Source organism: Lonchura striata, chromosome 8 (assembly GCF_046129695.1).
Source record: "Lonchura striata isolate bLonStr1 chromosome 8, bLonStr1.mat, whole genome shotgun sequence".
In the NCBI taxonomy this organism is placed as follows: Eukaryota; Metazoa; Chordata; class Aves; order Passeriformes; family Estrildidae; genus Lonchura; species Lonchura striata.
In genome coordinates, this window is record NC_134610.1 from 10,119,282 (window position 1) to 10,139,383 (window position 20,102).

The 20,102-nt window shown below is 39.3% G+C and overlaps 1 protein-coding gene across 1 annotated transcript in view; it reads right to left on the reverse strand.

Moving 5' to 3' along the window:
* The window catches only part of LOC110468287 (kalirin), a 405,960-nt gene that overhangs the window by 167,814 nt on the left and 218,044 nt on the right, over positions 1-20,102 (reverse strand). The window contains exons 7-9 of the mRNA XM_021526058.3: positions 15,442-15,633; positions 8,712-8,843; positions 4,339-4,569 (exon numbers count right to left, since the gene is read on the reverse strand). Coding sequence (XP_021381733.1) covers positions 4,339-4,569; positions 8,712-8,843; positions 15,442-15,633 — 555 coding nt within the window. The remainder of the gene's footprint in view (positions 1-4,338; positions 4,570-8,711; positions 8,844-15,441; positions 15,634-20,102) is intronic.

Below are 20,102 nucleotides of genomic sequence, written 5' to 3' on the forward strand. Positions count from 1 at the left end.
ACCACACACAATACCTCTACATCCACCTATTTTTCCACTCTTCATTTACAGGCAGACATCCCAACCAAAGTGAAGCAAGAAGAAAACAGCACCAGCAGTGATCTTCAGAGAAACATGAGTCTGTGGAGAAACAGGCTGTCACATGCCTGTGTTGGCATATAGGTATGGAAATGATGGAAAGACTGAGAATTTCCATGAGAAGCGATGAAGGCTGCAGGATGGGAATACCAGTGTGGCTATTCTGACATGAAAGTGTGCTAAAGTACCAATTTCAAGGCTTGCCCAGACCCTTTCAATAATGCATAAAATAGGTCTCCTTTCTCCTTCAACAGGTGTGCTTCACTTGAATGAGTTTACAGAGAGGAGAATTCAGGTTAAAGTCTTTCCCATGTGAAACAAAAGGGTCGGGGAGGCAATGGGATGAAGAACAACCTTATAAACTTACTTCAGCTATTTCTAAAGCTATTTGATAACATTTCATCCTACAAGCTTTTTGCTCCCCTTGTTTCATGGTGTTGATGTTTATGGGGCAAAGGGAACATGTTAGAGTGGAGAGATGCATGAAGATGCTGGTAGGATAAATCAGGACCTAAGTGTAAAGCAGTGGAAATGTGAGAAGATATGTGAACAGTTTCAAATCTCAACAGAAATGGAAGTGGCATTAATTTGATGGTAAATAGTCTGCATAAGGGGAAGACCCAGAGCAGAGAGGAATAAAAGGGAAAAGGTACAAAAATGGGCCAATGCATCTGCAGACACTACAAAATAATGGCATGAAAGTCAAAGGGATTTTTCTTCTCCCTTGCAGGACAGAATTTCAGCACGTGCTCCCACAGCTATGTTCTAAAAGGATCAAACAGTGCAGGTCTTCCCTATCTGAAACCAGAGAACTTCTAAAAAACAACTGAAGCAATGAAGTATTTTACACACTCAGCAACCCAACATTTTTATAATGATCCTAAGTACTTTTGGTGTTAAAAGGGTTTCTTGTCAGTTCCTGCCTGTGTTGAACCTCATGGCAGCTCACAAATTTTCTTAACTGCTGTTGCTTTTGTGTGAATAGTGCTCTATTTCCTGGGAAGGCTGCAAATGCAGTTTCACACCATTTATTTTATTTCCTTCTTTAAAACACTATATATTCATAACTCAGCATTCTCAGCACACCATTATTTATCTTGGTTCACATGTGCAAATGGATATAATTGTATTAATACATAGATGTAGTAGCAAATAGTCTTGTAAAATGTCTGACGGAGAGAGCTAGTGATTATTTCTAATGATATTTTATAGCACAACATTTCTTACATTAATATTGTAACTTGGTAATCCATAGTGTTCACACTGATTTTTTATACAACACAATGTGAATTTCAGTTACGCTGTAACTGCAGGCATTTTGTGCAGCTCATGCTGAAACCCAGCTACAATCAGAAGTATTTCCTGGACAGTGTGACCCTCTGAGAACACAGCCCTGATGTGCCATTAGTTCATACAGCAGGTAGTTTTGCCTTGCAAGTGGTGCAGATAACTAGAAATTATATTAATGAGCCCTGTTGAACACAGTTTAACTCTCAAATCCAGTTCAAATGGCACACACTTGGCCTACACAAAGCCTTAATCCAGCTAATCAGTTCTGCAAGACCTGTCCATTATCTCTTGATATTCCATGCCCAAATACTCAATCCCTCTGACAAGACTAGCCAGAGTAGTTAGATAAGGAATTACTGGTCTCTCAGGGTCTCTATGAGTCTATTCTTGGAGATGTCTTTGCCAAAATCTATTAATGTTGTTAATAGCAGACTGAGAGGATGCCAAATAATCTTGTAGTTTTTATTAAGACACGCAATTCAACAAAACCTGTCCCTATTAGCATCCACGTGTGAGACAAGATGGATGCACAACAAATGACACGACAAGAAAGGAATGGATTAACAAGTGAAGGAGTGCAAGCTCTGCCACAGAGGTCATCTTTCACCAGAACTTTTACTGCACTGGGCAGCAGATGGAGAGAGTGAGCCACAGGATATCCTGACAGAGGGAAGTGCACCTGTGAGAAACTAATTCTGAGCTGTGTGAGAGGAATATCTTCCTTAGAGAAATTATGCTGTATCATTATGTGTTTAGAAGACAGAGAAATAAACTCGGGGCTCTCTTGTCAGGATTTCTTGTCCCACGTCTTTTAATTTTAGACTTGAGGTATGGGGAGCTCAGTTGAAGGTTATTAAATTCTGACAAGGCAAGAAATTATTATAGATAAGTGTTGCCTATAATCAGTGACAATATACAGGTAGACAGCTTCATCTACCAACTGATGGGCTTTTAACAAAATAAACATAATAGGAATTGCATGACAGATATACAGGAGGTGATTCATTTGAAAAAAAAAAAACCCATCAACATACTCAGATATCTTCCTCCTCCTCATGGAATCTACATTTCATATTTCTGTTTAGGTGATAATTTCATTTATGAGTTACAAAGCATTTATCTTGAATAGTACAGATGTTTAGTGAACAGAATGATTCATCTCTTCCTCTCTACTTTCTAAGTAGGACAAAGAGATGCCTCCAGTGTGTGCTAGGATGGAAGCATGTCTGTCACCAAGTTGTTGCTTCCCAGATAATAACTACCCATTAAGAGAAAAATTTGGAAAGACTGCTGCCAACAGAACTCACACAGAGTAATGCTCTCTCAAGTGATTGTGCTCCAGAGACTCTTACTGCCTGTTTCTTTTTCTCTCACCAAAAGCCACAGTACGTACAAAGACCTGCTCCTTTTGAAAACCAGTGACACAGCTTCATTGCCTTGCATGTGTGGGAAGCAAAAGTCTGAATGGGTTTCATGAATGAACCTCATAAACACTTCTACTGAATTCAAAAGATGTATGAGAGAAAGTTTCAGTTTGGAAAGACTGAACAAAAGTGCAAATCACCCTAGAGAATGAAGAATACCTAAGATTCGTATTGATGTTAAATACTTCAATTAGAAAAAGTATAAAACCATCAGAATTTAAAAAACACTCAATTTTTCAGATTTTAACCATAAAACTTTATTAACTTAATATAATTTGCTGAAAGTATTCTAACTGAATACTAAATATATGCTCTATTTAATATATAGCTTTTGAATTTCATTACCATGCAGTATGTTTGCTGACACACAATGAAAGAAAAGTTGCTTAAATTAAGCATCTGTTACATTCAGGCCCATTTTCACTTATATATATGTCATGATTATTTTTGTGGTCTTAGAGGAAAACCTGAGTAGGTAGAAATACTGGCAAATTTTTGAATACTGCCAAAGATGTGGTCAAAAATATTTGCAAAGGACATCTACAACTACAGCTCTGTCTGTGCTGGTGCACTCCAGTTATGGCACTAATAGCACCACAGATTTGCACATTGAAAAGCAGTTGACTCTCTCCTGTCCTTGCAGGTCCATGTCTGTTTTGCATGTGACAGCTTTGTCACTCCATCTCTGCCTCATTTTTCACTTGGAGGAAGGCAGTGGCATAAAGAACCCCAGGGACATTAAAATGCTCTATAAACATGATTAGAGCATTCAGCCTCTTCATTTAAAGCAAGTACCATATTGCTCCCAACATCTGCTTTGGGCTATAATGGGGCCCTTAAGCAAACCACACCACCCTGAATGAGCAGAGCCCTGGAACATCTGTTGATTGTGCCTGCATAGTTGGCAGCTACAAACATGGCATCTCATACTTACTGTCACTCACATTCTTGTGCTGGCACTCATATGGATTCCTCTGGGAGAGAAAAGTTATCCACCTGGAGATGAGGTTCTCCAAGATGAGCCTGTGCTATAAAAACTTTATTTCTGTGAGGAGGGCTGTGAGCATTGAGGTGTGCACTTCACTGGAGCCAGAAAATTCATAGCATGGGTATTTGGACTCCATGAGTGGTAATAGTGCAAAGACCATGTAAACAGCACCACTAAAATGGCAGTTTATGTTGTTTCCACACTGAAAGGTGGAACACACCACCGTTCGACTGTTTTTTACAGTTGAAATTCTTTTTTTCGATTAAACATCACTTTCTCAGGAACAGTAGAGGGCCTATAGCTAATTGCTCACTTGTGACAAATTAACCACTGAAAACAGTGTCACATTCCTACAGGGAAAGGACTGATCAACATTCAATGGACTAATTGATGATTTCCAGCATGAAACCAAGAGATACTGAAAGACGCATTGGGATTTTAGAAGATTTCTAGAGCTGTGTGTGAAATCTTGGTTATGGCACCAGCCTCTGGATGAGTCACTAACCTTTATGGCTGCAAATAAAAGGTCATTTTTCCTCACTTTAGTAGGGATATTACCTGTTGAACATCCTGCTGGAAAACACAGAGCTGCAGCCTTTGATGTAGCCGGACCTTTCTGTGTTGCCAGATGCTTTCTAGGCGCCGCTGGTGATGCAGGACTTCATGTACCACATCCAACACCTGGTGAACAGCCTTGGAGTAGTTTGCAGTAGCAGTAAGGGATTCAGAATTCCCAGGACTCAAGGGACGCTGTAGGACATCCAGCAAGGCTTTTCCATCCTGGCTTACCTGAATGAAGAAATAGGTCTGCTTCACTGCACTGGTACTTAAATATCTGACAGCTGAACAGAGAACAGCCTAGCTCATTCTTTTTCTGCTGTGTGTTTTCCTTATTTCAGTCAAAAAGGAAGAAAGAGCTCATAACATCTCTTTTTGACTTGTACTTAGACATTCAGCACTTGCCTCTGCTTCCTAGTGGCCCTGCTGTGTCACTCAGCAGGAGCACAGGTACAGCACTGCTGGGGCTGCACACAAAGATCCCAGAGCTTTATTCCATTGTGACACTTGGGCACTGAAAATTCCTGACACACACTGCTTGGTGACAGGTGGCATTTGCAAGAGCGGGCCTATCTTTGTGAGGAGGTGGCATTTTAAGAAAACCACAGATGGCAGAGTCATTCATATTCTGTATAATAAGGGAGAGTCCTTTTTTGTAGGATTACTAAGTATGTCTATACATTGAGAAATGTGACATTCCATTCTGCATTTCATTCAGTGGCAGTGAAAAATAAATTAGTATATGACTGATTCTTTTCTTTCCCAGGAACAGCTCAGAGGAACCTATGGTCTCAATTTTCAATAGACTATGAAGTTTGCTAGGAAATACAAAACCCTCTGCACACATCTAACCTTTTTCAAGCATATTAAAAGGTATTTACAGATTCAAAGGCATTTGGGCATTAAAAAAAACCAGAATGCCTGATTTTTTAATGTCAGAATTTTTTTTCTGGAACTTCCCTGGACCATTTTCATATTGCAGGGGCAATATGAATGACAGCTTTAACCATAAAAACCAGATTTGTGCTAAAAAATGTGTGCATGCACTGATTCTTGAAAAATGGCTTTTTGAAATAACTTTTCAGTTCCAGATTAAAAATTCAAAATACTTTGTTCAACAGAAATGGTAAATGAGGACACTATTGGAATCCCTCTCTTTTGCCAGCCTACTTTTTGCTTTTCCCTCTGAAACAAAATGCAGTGAAAATGAAGTTTTCCTGAAAAGTGTATTTGTATGCAATCACAATCACCGATCTTGACAGAAAATAGGGTAATGAATGTTTTTCAAATATTCAAATTTTGAATATTATCAGTCAAAGTTAAAACACATCTCCAGGATTTCCATTGTCTTATTTATTCCTGTATTATAAGTTGCTTATTCAAATGTAGCTAATACCCTTTTAATGCCCAAACCTGTGTCTTTTGGCAAGCCATGCCACGTCCTGGACTATGGTAGCACTGGGTATCTGGTGCATTTCAGAGAAATCAAGAGACCTTTTGAGATGCATACTGGCAAAAATTTGAGTCAAATCTCATCATATTTATGACTATTTGGTGGCCTTAGGAAAATTCTGGAGGGTTTTTTAAGTATTCAAGGTAATTTGAAACTAGATCAGGAAATAACTGGAGAGTACAAAGGGGGTAGCTTCCCATACTCAATTTCAGTTGCTGCTGAAGATCAGCTGGAATAATTTGCACATGCTGGAGCCTTTTAGGGTCACAGAAGGAGCAACAGCATGGATAGTGGTGATATGATAGAGGATTTTGGGAGGAAACACTGAGGTACAGGTGTTACCTTGGCAAGACTATGGAGATGGCATTAGCTGCTAGTCAGGAAGAAGCAGCTTCCAGAGGAAGAAGATAAGGTATACTACATCCTATTTTATCTGTGGGAAGACAACCAGCAACTACTTAATTGCTGGGAACAGGAAACCAAGGCTGTGGACACATGTAGGTGCAGATTATTAGACCAGAAATTTACTCTTGCACAGGCTAAATCCACTGTGTAATTCATCGTGTTTCTATTACTGGGATTTGGGCTTAGAGGTGGTTTGAATCTCTCCCTGGGTGATCCCTAGGTGGTGTTCCAATGGTTTTAATAGAGTCCTTGCTGATTTACACTGCTACAATCACAGCAGAACTGGGATTAAAATTAAAGGTTCAAAAGTTTACCAGTAAGAGATGTGATTGCACAGAAAATACAATACACATGTTTTACTCAGGAAAGCTTTCTTACAAAGTTTGTGCTATAATACAGACCTATTAATAGCTACCCTTCTGTATTGTCTCTTACTCCTTTCTATTCTATGGGATATAGGTTTTTATCTGTTGCATAGCAATTTGTTTCTGTTGTCTGTCTAAAAAACCTCAGAGATTACAAGTTACGATTTTTCCCTGATGGGCATAACCCCCTGGTTATTCTATGGACAGAGATAAAACATCAGATTTGAAATCATTGTGTTGTCCTGTTAATAATCATTAATACAAATCATTGGCTATTAGAAGGGGTCTTCTGCTCTCCAGTTTACATCCCTGTCCCAGCACACTGGACTAAATAAAAAGGAGCAGGTGACTATAAGATAACCAGTGGTACTCAGTATTCTCAAAGATAACATAGATATTCCAGAGTTTCATATTATCTGCATCTCTGAAATTCTTCAGCTTAAAAAGCTTGTTTTCCAAAACTATGACTATTATTGCATTCCCAATCAATAGCTCAGAAAGCCTGTGCTCTCAGAGTTCCCCAAAGAGCAGATTTCAGAAAGGAGCAGCCTCACAATTGGAGAAGCCACCTACAGTTCTCTTTCATTCATTTCCATGTTCTCCTCATAACTGCAAAAATAAATCAACAAAACTCTTTTAATGTGAATATTTTTAAATTTTTCAAGGACTGTGCAAGGAGACAAGCAAAACAACCCAAGTCAGTCACATCACTTCACTTCCATTTTATTTACAACATATTTTTAAGTATTGCAAAAGTCTTAAGGTGAATGGACCTGCACCCCACGACTTGCAATCCCAGTAAGGTGTAAGTGCCAGTGTTGCATTTGTCAAAGCAAACTGCTGCTGGACTCTGGGGAAGTTTAGTTCACCACCTGACACAAAACACACACACTTCTATCACGTCTATCACCAGTTGATATTCCTGGCTTTGTGGTAGGAAAAGAATGGGCAGAATGTAAATGCTTCTGAAAGAAGTTATATAACCTTGGGTGAACCAAAAGATAGATTTTGTTGTGCTAGTGGAAACATCCTACGGCTGCTCTATACAAAGATAGGGAATAAGTGAAAATCTGCAGATATCCTTTACAGTGGGCCAGGAAGACCTCCAGAGCCTTGGAAGACTAATGGTGTCATCTGTGAAACAAGCACAGTTTGCACTAGGGAAAAAAAATGGGGTTTGGAGGAAAATCTATCATTCCTCCATGATGACCAGAGCAAGGCATGAGCAAGTGGAAGATACATATATATATATATATATATATATATTCCGTCCTGGAGTCTTCACTTGGTAATTTACTAAGTATAGCAAACACTTCCACAGTCCTCCAGTCCAGCTTGGAAAACCTTCACAGCCAGAGAGATACTCCAGTACAGCACAATCCAGGGAAACTGACTTTTTGTCAGTAGCTTTTACTTTATGCTGTAGCCTGAATGGGGAAAAAAGGAAGTAAAGAACTTCATGTGGGTTTTTTTGACAAAATTCCAGAGAATTTGTCTCAGCATTCTTGGCATCCTCTTTTAAAGGAAGAAAGCACATACCCTATTTAGTTCAGAGCTATTTTACAACAGTATATACAAATACATCTCAGATGGTGCTTAGGGACAGGATTTAGTGGTAGATGATAGTTTTAGCTCAGCAGCTGGACTCAAGATTTTAAGGGTCTTTTCCAGCCTAAATGATTCTAGAATCTCTCTGAAGCAAAGTCTTTTGAGCATTTGTTGCAATTAGGACTTTACATCTCTTTGATTTGTACACTGAAGGAGAAAGCCTTTGGCATTCTTTGAGCCATTAGCATACCTGTGTTAGAGCCAGGACTCATCCACAGAAGGAAAGGAAAAGGAGTAAAGGTGCTGCTGGCAAAAAGGGGTTCCCAGTTCAGCAGAGACAGCGAAATGGCTCTTCTTTGGGGTGACAACACTGGTTCTAGATTTTCTTTATGATTTCAGATTTGTCCTTTAATTCTTTCCTTACAAGCAAATTGCAGGGAAGTCATGTACTACAGCCTGGGATTGGGTCTGACTCTATCTTTGAATGAGTTGCAGGAATGCAAAGGAAATCCTATTTCATTTAGAAAAGCTGAACTCCTAAATGCAGCCACGTGTCTGTTATCACTTAGCAGATACTCACATTTGCTCTGGGAAGCACATACCTCTGTGTAGGCCTGAGTCACTTGCTCATAGAGGGTCTGGTGATGGTGGATGGCCAGTTCCAGGTCTTGCATTTCTGAGGGGAGGCCTCCATCACTGCACATTTTGCACCAGGCATCCACACCTGAAAGGAACTGAAACAATTCCAGGAGCAATGAGCAACAGTGCCACAACACAACATCATCAACATCAGAAAACTTTGCAGAGTGCCACACATGACTGCAGCAATGACTGAGAAGAACACAGAAATTACCAAGAAGTCCTTTTGAGCACCTTGGAAAGGAACATTCCCGTCACCTCCTTAGTACACAAAGGATACCTAGATCCAAAGGAATGTTTTTTGTTTCTTCTGGATTAAAAATAAATGCTTATTTAAGCAGGTTCAGCAAACACCCATTCTAAAAGCCTTTGCACACCATCAGGGAGGCCACAACACTGCATTCCAAAAAGGGAGGGTGAAACATGTCTAGAAAAAACCACCAGTGTGAAGCATAAAAAGGGCACAGTTGGATTTGACATTATCTCATCTGTCTGTCTTCCCTCATTTACCTGTCCTTAAAACTACTCACATGAGGAACAGAAAACTCCCCTTTAAAATCACTGCTGACATTAATTTCAGTGAAAGACAAAGTCTGCATTCAAGGAGCTCCCACCCCAGGTCCAGCTCGGTGGGGTTACTACTAGGATGCCAAGGCTTTAAGCCCCTGTGTCACATGTGCTTCTGGCCCAGGTCATCAGTGATCAGATACCATTACCATCTGAAGGCTGCTAAGCAGCCAGCACAAAATGAGCTGCTGGTCTCAGTCCAGTTCCTGGTGGGCAGATGTCCATGAAGAGGGAGGAAAAAAAACAAAACATTGCCATTGCAATTGATACGGTTTAGCACCTTGGTTGGAAGCCTTAACAGCCAGCCAGAAACTGAACACTTTGGGGTGCAAAGGGGTGGAAAAAAATATTTTTCTACTCTAACAGTGTCCAGAGCAGTGCTGATGCACTTTGGCAGAACAAACTGAGGAAGCTCTCCTGGGTGCTGCCTATTCTGTAAAAGAAAAGAGGAATTTGGTCTCTAAGACTCCCACCCTGTTTTTCTTTTAAGCAGGGCTGGCTTCAATGACACAGCTCACATGATCATATTTTGTCCATATGAACTGCCTAATGCCACCTCATTATTTCTCATTAATGTTTTCTCTTCTTCCATCTTTCTGTTAAACCAGCCTGCCACACCTTGGGCTATTTATAAAAAAGAACAACTAATCATACAACAGATGTAGTGCCCTGTAGGACGAATGTATAACACCATAAAAACACCCCAGGATCACAGCTTTGTCACCTCCTGAAGTGTTCACCTGTGGCTTGTTAGTTAAGCACTCACTCACAGCATGAAGGGCTGTGAGATTCAAAGCAAAGAATTCCAGTTCAACCCTGTCTCTGGCATCAGCATCCTTTTTTATTGGTAATGTAAAGCTATTCACCATGCTGCTGTGTAATTAAGGCTATAAAGTGTTTGCACTGTAAACTCTTTGCACAACGATTAGGTGACAAAAGATGAATTCCTACGAGTTCATGTCTACAAAGTACAAGTCTACCAGTGATGACTGTGCTTTCTAGAAAGCTAAAGGCAAGGATAGCAGGCTCTCCTGCAGTGGTTTGACTTATGATCTGATGAATCTGTTCAGATGAAATCCCCAAACATCCCTGCATAAAGCTGAAGTCATCACATTTTGTGCCAAAGTAATGGAATTCACATAATTCCTGATGCAGTTAAGAGCACAGAGCTGGGATCACTATCCCTTTTGGGGCTGTTCCATGAACCTCTTGGTCAAAACAGTGAACAAAAGACCTTTACACCCCAGAGACGAGTGCTCCTGCAGCTGGACTCACACTGTTATGGTTCTTATCAAAACTGCTGAATTCTACCCATTTCAGGAAAAGCTCTTACAGTCCTGTTACTCATCTATTGTCACAACTCCAGACTGGGATTTGCACAGTACGTGAGAGAAGTCTCAAGAAGATCCACTGCACACGTCCACCTTGCTGTTCTGCATGTACCTTTTGTACATAGACAATGTCACAATTACTTTGTTAATTTTGCTTCCGCCCCTAGCAAGAGCAGTCGATATCCTCTGTTTTAAAAAGTTTAAAGGGATGCAGCCTGCCAGTGTTTGATATTCTGAAACAGTGCAGAGTGGTCTGTGCTGTGTGTGCAGAGTCATGCTGGAAGAGCAAATAGGGTTTTTTTAGGGATTGTTGCAAAATGTTAGTTCAGGCCATTGATAGTTCAAAATGTTAGTTCAGACCATAGCATCATTGATTTGGCTATTTTCAAAAGAGCAGCTTTGTTAATTTTTATTATTTGTCACACACTGTGATGGACAAAAAATTATTTAAATGCAACCCTTCATGCTAGAAGCCAATTGTTATCGCAACACAAAATCACCATTTGACTGAGTTGCAGAAACTTGCATTTAAAATTGTAAATTACTAACTGTTAGTTTGGAACAGGAGTCATTACTGTCTACTAGAACTCAATACCATTTAATTGAAATGCTTAAATTTGTAATTAGTTTATTGACTAGAATATTTCCTACTGGGAACATAAAAACCCTTTAAATATGATTTGAAATGACAGGCTAAAATAATTGCCCATGCTTTACAAGAATTTAAGAAAGATTAGGAAGAATGTCTCTCAAAAAATAAAGAAGTCCCTACAGTACCTTTGTGTCTCTGATCCAATCCAAAAGCATCTTTAAAATGATGACCTACACTTGTAATTCTCAACCTGAGTTGCAAATTCTGTATGCAAATTCTAACAGGTAATAAAGGATTCTCAGACTTCTTACTGATTTTCTTCAGGGACTGCTCTGCTGTACCAGGTGGTTGCTCCAAAACACAGCTCAGATATTCTGTACTCTGCATTTCTCTATCCTTTTTGCCCAAGCCTTGCTCACTGTTTGCCTCTTTGTGGAAGCTGCAGGACAACCAGGGTGGTTCTACAGGACATAGAAAATTTAAAACAAAATTCTAGTGTGCTTTCATGCCAGAATGGCTGTGGGGAAAGATAGGAAGACAGTCATGAAGCCACTTTCCTCAGTGACTCATAATACCTCTTACTACCCTGAATTTTTCAATTTTTTTTGTATCAAGATACTTGTATTTTTCCTGATGCTGTTTCTGGAATTTTCCTTTATATTTTGGTCTTAGCCCTGCATCTTATCAATATTAACTCTTCTCTCTTCTCTTCTCTTCTCTTCTCTTCTCTTCTCTTCTCTTCTCTTCTCTTCTCTTCTCTTCTCTTCTCTTCTCTTCTCTTCTCTTCTCTTCTCTTCTCTTCTCTTCTCTTCTCTTCTCTTCTCTTCTCTTCTCTTCTCTTCTCTTCTCTTCTCTTCCTTGCATCATACAGGGGAGTTGAAGATGTGCTTAGAGAGATCCAGGCAGAGCTGAGAGATGAGAACAGTAATGTTCATAGTTGAGGAGTAAAGTAATATCAAACAAATGGTCAGGGGTCACTTTTCTGAGAATCAGCATAAATGTCTAGTGTGTGCACTTAACACCTACTACCTTAAAGAGTAATTCTGCTCATGAACTTCTGAGGGTAGACTCAGAACCAGAATTAATTGGTTGAGATATCCTGGCTAATTCAAAACATTAATTCGTGCATTCTGAGAGAACCTGTAGAGTGAACATCTTATGAACACTTTAGCCATTCAGAGATTACATCCAAAATGGGAAGGACACCTGTGTGGGTGCTTCCCCCACCTGGTTGTTGGTGAGCTGGAAGCTCATCTGGAGTAAATCAGCAAGTTCTCTTGAAATCTCAGTGAGAAAAGACATGTTGTCCTACATCCTCCTGACACTTTGAATAGCTTCAGACATATATAAAACTAGAGAAGCATATTCTCCTTTGCTCTAGAGTAGCTCTATGTTAGCATGAGAAAAGGAGGGGAAATTTTAAAAATAAGAAAAAAAAAAAAGAAATAGGAAAGAAGGAAACACCACCAAAGAATTGAGAGATTTGTAGCAGGTGGAATGATAGGACATTTGGGAAACACCTCCACTGAATCTATTGAGTGGTACCTTGACCTGGACAAAGTGGTTGTTTTGAGTGCAGTCTACTGGCTTTTGATCAGATACTCGTGTTGAAGGCTGCCTAGCTGGAGGCTACGTTTGTCTTGTTTTCTTTTGATGGCTTAGCATGTACTAGTTGTGCTTAAAAATTTAAGAAGGACAAGTATGTGCACACACACTAAAAAAAAAAAAAAAAAGGAAAATAAAGAAAGAAAGCATCCAGCAATCAATTCAGCTGAGTCCCATTCATACATGCCACATGTATCTGCAATAAAAGCCAGGAAAGCACTGTGATTCCGAGGCACATGAAGACAGATGTGAGGTTCAATTCCCAGCAGGGTTGACTTAGCCTTTCTTCCTTCCAAACCAGTCAAATTGCATTCTGTGCAGTTTTCTGTGTGGGGTCTTTAGGAAGAGACCTTGAAAAAACAGATTTCTTCCTGCTCAGCTTGTGTATTATAGATATTTCATAAATCTCTGTCTCCAGCCAACAGCTCCCTTGCAGGCTGGGGTGTGCCAGAGGCTGAAAGATTATGGTCCTAGAAGACTGGCTTCCTGTTGGCATCACACAGACCTTCAATCAATAGGAAAGAATGAACAAAGAGACTGCAGCAGCTTATTGCACTGGAGAAGGAATGGCAATCTGCTCCAGAGATCTGTGTGAGGGAAGCAGGATACACTCTGGGAGAAATGGCTGCATCTGCAACAAGATTATCCTTGCTGAGAGAACAAAGGGAGCAAAAATAGATTTGATCTGCAACAGAGGAAATAGTGGGTTTATCTCTATCTTTGCTTCACAATAAAGACCTATTTGACAGTAAGCTCTATTTATTGTAAAATAATGAAGCCCTGATTTGAGTTTAAAAAAAAAACCCTGGCTGATGCCAACTAATAAAGAGTCACATTTGGAATGAATATTTGATAGACAACAGACTTAGTTACAGACCAAATCTCAAACACCTCACTATTTATACTATACAGAAGTTAAACGACCAAATTATTAGCTCAAGACATTGGCCAGAGTTACTAAGGCAGGGACAAAATGTTAGTCCTGGCTCATGGACGCAGTGACACTCACATTTCTTTTCTGTACTTTAGTTCACAGGTTTCACTTCAGTGTTTCTCTTCCACTGAATTTTCTCTTACTGAAAGTGTGGAGCAACTGCTGGCACAATTAGCAGTCTGTTAATAATGAGAAATTGGCTCCTGTCAGACAGCACAAACTTCAGTTTGTTGGGAAGAAGTGCCAGGCAGGTCAGTATAGTTTTCTGGTTTATTGCCTTTCATGCTGCACAATACTTCAGCAGCTCCTCAGAAATAGCAAACAAGACTGACACTTCAGACAAATAGAGGGTCACTCATTGAAAAAAAAACCAAAAAAACAAAACTACCAAAAAACCATGAAGAGGTAAAAACTACCCCAAACATAACCAAGCAAAGAACTATCCAATTCATTAATAAACCCTAACATTTTCATTGTGACTATAGACTGCATATATATATGTTTTGATTTTTCTTTATAAATATATGATGATTGACCAATTATTAACATGAAGACTACCTTTGTAAGGAGATGAAAGTTTTTGTACTGGGAATCTTCTTGCATTATCAGTCCCATCAAAGGCACTGAGTGTGCTTACATGAGTAAGTGCCCAGTAGGGTGAGTAATTGCTCTACGCTATTGCCTGTTGTCAATAAGAAACACGGAATAAAGAAAAATCCATTGTAATTCTACAGTCAGTAACAAACAATGAGGAAAATCTTTACTCTTTAAGATAACCTTTTCTACACATATATTTCATCTTAGCTCTTACAATTTAGTCTTCAGATGCTTGAAGTATGGGTTATTTTATAAATATCAAGCACACCCACTTAGTGGCTTTGGTATTAACTACTTGGAAAAACAAGCACACAACAACACTGAAGAGAGCCCCAAAGCAGTGTTAGTCACTGGAAAATGAATGTATTCGACTATCATCTTTGTTGAAGCATCATTATTAGGTGAACCTGGCTTAGATGCAAAAAAAAAAAGCTCAAGGTTTATTCAGTGACATTTTAAATCTTTATTCTAGCTATGAACTCTTGAACTGTTCTAGTAGTTATTAAAGACACAAAATAGAGTTCAGGGGTATGGAAAGTTTTCTTTGATGTTCACAGCTGTCTCTGAAATCTCTGTTCAGTGAGGTCTAACAAAGTCTGGGGCTATGGAGATCAGTGTAAGTATTAGAATGAACTCCGTAATATGCATTAACAATAATATTCTTTGGCTCCTAGAAATTGCCTGCTGGTCTACACCTTTGTCATGTGTGTAATATTCATCTGCACATACCACATATACATGAGTGCAGATACTGTTTTCCTGACCATAATAATCCTGAATTTATTCACAGCATTAATGAAATATTAGAAATAAAACAGCTTGTTAATGCACTAGTGTACTTCAGTTATGATCAGATTCTTTCTCATTACTAAAGTGAAAACATAATTTCTTACCCACCAGGGGATATGGGCCATTTTTAGGGTGGAAATATTCCTGTTTGTTTTTGGGACACTGAGCCCCCAGGAACAACGCTCTCAGCCTCACTGCACATAAGCCAAAAGCCATCAAGCAGTAACTGCAGCATCATTTACTACGGGCCCATTCTGCCTCTCCCCAAAGCAACTCACCTGCTCAGATTTCTGGTGGAAGACAGCAGACATGGCTAAGATGGTGCTGCGCTCATCCAGAGCTGCAGCAAAACTCTTCCACTCTTGATCCAGCTGGCTGGATATTTGCTTGATTTGCTGGGAAGCATAGTGGCCTGCCTCAGAGAGCCTTGTCGCCACAGACATGATTCGGTTGATGTTGACATAGGCATTCTGAAAATTAAAAAGCACACATAAGTAAAGAGAAGGAAGAACTGTGACCACACTCTGCATTCACTGCACATTCCAAACACCATCACCTGGAGTGAAGCCAAGCAGTTCAGTGGGAGCAATCAACCACCTGCTTCAATATGCATGAATAGCAGGCATACTGCCTTCCACTCTAAAAACACATCCCTCTGGATTATTTCTGTACATCCATGCTATTATCTAACACTGTTATCTCCCCCTCTCTCCTTGAATTTATTTATCTAAAACTAATTTGCCATACTTCTGCAATTCACTCACCTTCTAGGGTGTATTCATTGCTTCTATATTATTCCTGATATTCTTGTTCCATTCATTCATATTTCTGGATGCTATATCCACATATCATAAGTAAAAGGTTTGCTTTATGCCCTTTGAGAACTGTCTGATAATCCTTTATAGACATGTAGTGTCAACAAATGGAAAAGTCTTACAGAATTTAAAAGAGCTCATAAGGCTATCCTACAGAAATATAAGTGTTTCCATAGAAATGTCTATTACATTATGGTGTTCAGTTAAAATGTTATCTTTTCTGCAGGCTATTTTAAGCTGTTCACCAGCAGAGATATTATTCAACTCTATTCTGCATTTAGAAGGATTCAAAAGCCTCTAAAAGGGTAATATTTTCTGTTCTTTCCTAAGAATTTTCCATTATTGTTTTTATTCAGCCTTGAAGAAGTGGAAGAATAGTTTTTTCTCAAACTGAACCTTGGACAGCAATGTAATTACATTACAATACCCCCATTCTGCATAGGAATGCAAGCTGAAAATAAATTGCCATCATGACAGTGTCCCACAATGATGCACCATCACAAGACAAATGACAGCTGTCTTGCAGATTCCTGGAAAGTCATTTGATGGAAGCACTTTTCCTTTCTCTTTCCTCCTCACCAGAGGAAAGGAACATCTCAAAATTTGAGATGTTTTGCTAATGATGACTTACTGCTGCTTTCTTGTCTCTCTAAACTATTTCCAAGGGGTTTTAGAAATTTCTGGGACTAGAGTCTGTAAGACCCTCAGGCACAAGGACAGACACAGACCTGATGATTTTAGCAGCATTACTCATGGGCAAATAATAAATCAGAGATGGAAGTGTTTGCTGGAGCAGGATCTCATCAGAGTGAGTGGGAGCAAAATGTGGAAAGGTATCTGCCAATCCAAACATGAAATGCAACAGAGCACTGCCAAGGTAGGCACAGGTCCAAACTAAGTTGTAAAGCAGGGCAAAGTATGTCTGCAAAGTGTGTGGGATAACTATGAAGTACATTCATCATAACTGTAGGTGCTAAAGGGGAAAAAGATTGGGTCCCAGCCCTTTGAGCCACTCAATTCTCCCTGGTAGAACCATGACTGTGACAAGTGTCACATAAATAACATAAATATAAGCAATACCCAGCCTTCAGTATTGTTTTCCCCCTCTTATCACAAAGCCTTTTTTTGAAAAACAGATTTGGCTCAAAATTGTTAGATTAATTATTAAGAAATAACCTTCTTTTTTTTTTCACTACAACTAGAGAAACCAATCAAAACTGTTCTGGAGCTTAAAGTATACTAAAGACACTATGATTTGAATTTTGATCACCAGCCACAGTCCAACATTTCTGTGTGTCCCTCTAGGTTAGAAACTGGAAATCATACTAAATGTTTAAGCCTTTTTCCCAGAAATCCTTCATGAGTAAAACCTCAGCCAAGATAATTTTGCAACATTTCAGGTCAATCCCTTTGATGGAAAGTAGTGCAGTGTCACTACAGGTGCTAAACCTTAGATGAGTTGTGCCAAAGTCATGGAACATTGCTGTGTTTGAAGAAAAAGTTGCCAAAGACGTTTTGATTTCCTGTAGAAAAAGGTGGGTTTCATCATGATTTTGTTTATTTATTTTTATTTTTTATTTTGCGATGCAATGGGCATGGAGGGAACAACTGTGAATTCTGTGGTTCCCAATGGCTCCAGTGCACAGCTGTGGTAACCAGCAGGAGGGTAAGGGAAAATTTAGCTGAAGTGCAGCAGATGTTCTGAGAGTCTAGTTCTTAAGTTAGATAGATTTAGATATTGTTCTGTCTCTTGTATTTCTATACAGGGATAAGGATGAAAATGTCTCTTTCCTATATGGGAATTTTTCATGGAAGGGTACCAACCCACTAAATCCACAGCTCTTTTCAGCAGGAAGCAAGAAGCAGATTGGGAATCACCAGCTCACACCTCCATTCTTTGTGCACCAAGTGGAAAAGGTTCAGAAAACAGAGACTCCTGAGCTTCTCCTGCTCATTTTTGAGCATCAAATGCACTCACATGCATGAGCTCTTCTGTATTGCTGTTGCAGATTGAAATAAAATGCACTATGGCCTCAAGGCAACCCATAATTTACTTTCAGGAAAAAACCCAACATTTACCTGACCACAATCCACAAAATGCAAGGCATTTCTTTACCACCTGGAAGAAGAACAAACATTGTAAGCCAGGTTTTTTCTTTAATCTTTATCACCCAATGTGTAATGTTCTGAAGTAAAATGGAAAATCTATGCTGACGAAATTTGTGTGTTGACATTTGAAAAAGTTAAATCTCCCTTGCCCTCTGGTGTGTTCACTTCTATAAACTGAGTGAATTGAGATTTTCTTTCTATGTCACTATTATATAGATCTTTCAATCTTAATAGGAAATAAATTCAATAGAGCAACTAATGTCTGTGACTTTGTTTTTCTTTTAGGCTTGGAAAATCCACAATTGTAGGTGCATGGGAAGTCTCACTTTAAATTTAACCTAACCTCATCTTTCTTTCAAAACCAAGGGGGGTACCCAAAGAGGACTGCAAGGGATCAGTCATTTATAGCTATATAAGAGCACAACAGGTCAAAAAATGAGGAAATAATATATTAATGTCTAGAAGTAAAAGCACTTCAGTTGACATTCTGTAGTCATGACACTAGGATGTACTGAAATTTTGGCTAATATATACCTTTCAGCAGTGAAAAAAGTATTTTACATGTACTTGCACAATTTTCAAAGGCACTTCTCATGTTAGAGATAATTTTTTCTTTGCAATATTTCATCAAAATCAGGATGAAAAAAACCTGTTTTCTACAGGAAATTGAAACTTCTTTGGAAACTTTTTCTTTAAACACAGCAATGTTCCATGACTTTGACACAACTCATTATTTCGACTTTGAAACTTTATTCCAAAAAAAGGGGATTTTTGCCTTTTAAAAATCACTGGTCTGGAAAACAAAACAAAAATTTCCCCACATGTACATGGATATCACCATAGGCAAGAGTTTATTTTACAGCTTACAGAAGACTTGAGCAGTGCCTTGTAAGCTCCCATTCCCCTCTTTGTCCACCAACCCTCAGCCCATTTCTGTGGTCCTGATTCTGGTCCCCAGCATGTGACACAGCTGTCCCCCAGCACAGTGAGCACTGTGCACATCCAGGTCCAGCACGAGCCCAGTGTCACAATGAGCACTGACAGTGCTGGAGCTGCAACTGTGGAATGATGTCCCTCGGGGAAATACAGCCACTCATCCCTGAGCACCTCGTGGGCATGCTGGGAGACCTCCCCTCCTCATTAAACCCTCCAAGCCTGGCTGGGACAACACTTTCTTGTGGCACACTTATAAAAAGAACGCCTGACACTCACAAAAGAAAAATGAGCAGTGGAAAGCATTAAATCTGCAAGGAATTTGGCAGTATGCATGTCATTTCCTAGAGGACTAGGTGAGATACTGTGATGGCAAGCAGCAAAAGTGGGCTACTAGAGGAGGGTTCTGCAGATTAATTGAAAGTGAAATTTGATTGCTGAAGGGTTTTTCCTTAAAATAAAATAAAAAAATAACTAGTCTATACTGTGCTACTATGACTTTAGAAACTATATGTGAAATGAGCCTAACACATAAATCTAAAACATAATGTTTCAGTGACAAAAAAAGCCCTCATGAGACATCTTTAAGACCTTTAAGTTTCTATAACAAGACCAATTACATGTAGCCTGTGTAATATTGGATGGCATTTTAGCTCAGCCTACATACAGAAAAATACCGTTCATTGAAGACAGATATTGGGAATTTTCAACAGACATTATTAGCCTTTACATGATAATTGTAACATGTTAGAAATACATTGTGATTGAAGACAACATGGATCCTGTGTGGTGTCAGGTAATTCCCTGACAGCAGAACAGGCAGCAGTATCAGCACTGAACACTCCCATTTTTGTGTGCAGAAAGCAGGAACTCATAATTTAAGGAAGTTATCAGATCCAGGCATAAAAAAATCCAGGCAAGGGAAATACAAATAACTTTAGTCAGAACAAATAGCATGTACACCAGCTATCCAAATGCAGAGCTACATCCAGTATGCTTTGTGCCATTCTGGAACACTGAGGATTTGTTTTCTAGTGAATTTATTAGACTATTGATATTGCTTGAAAAAGGCCTGAGTTACA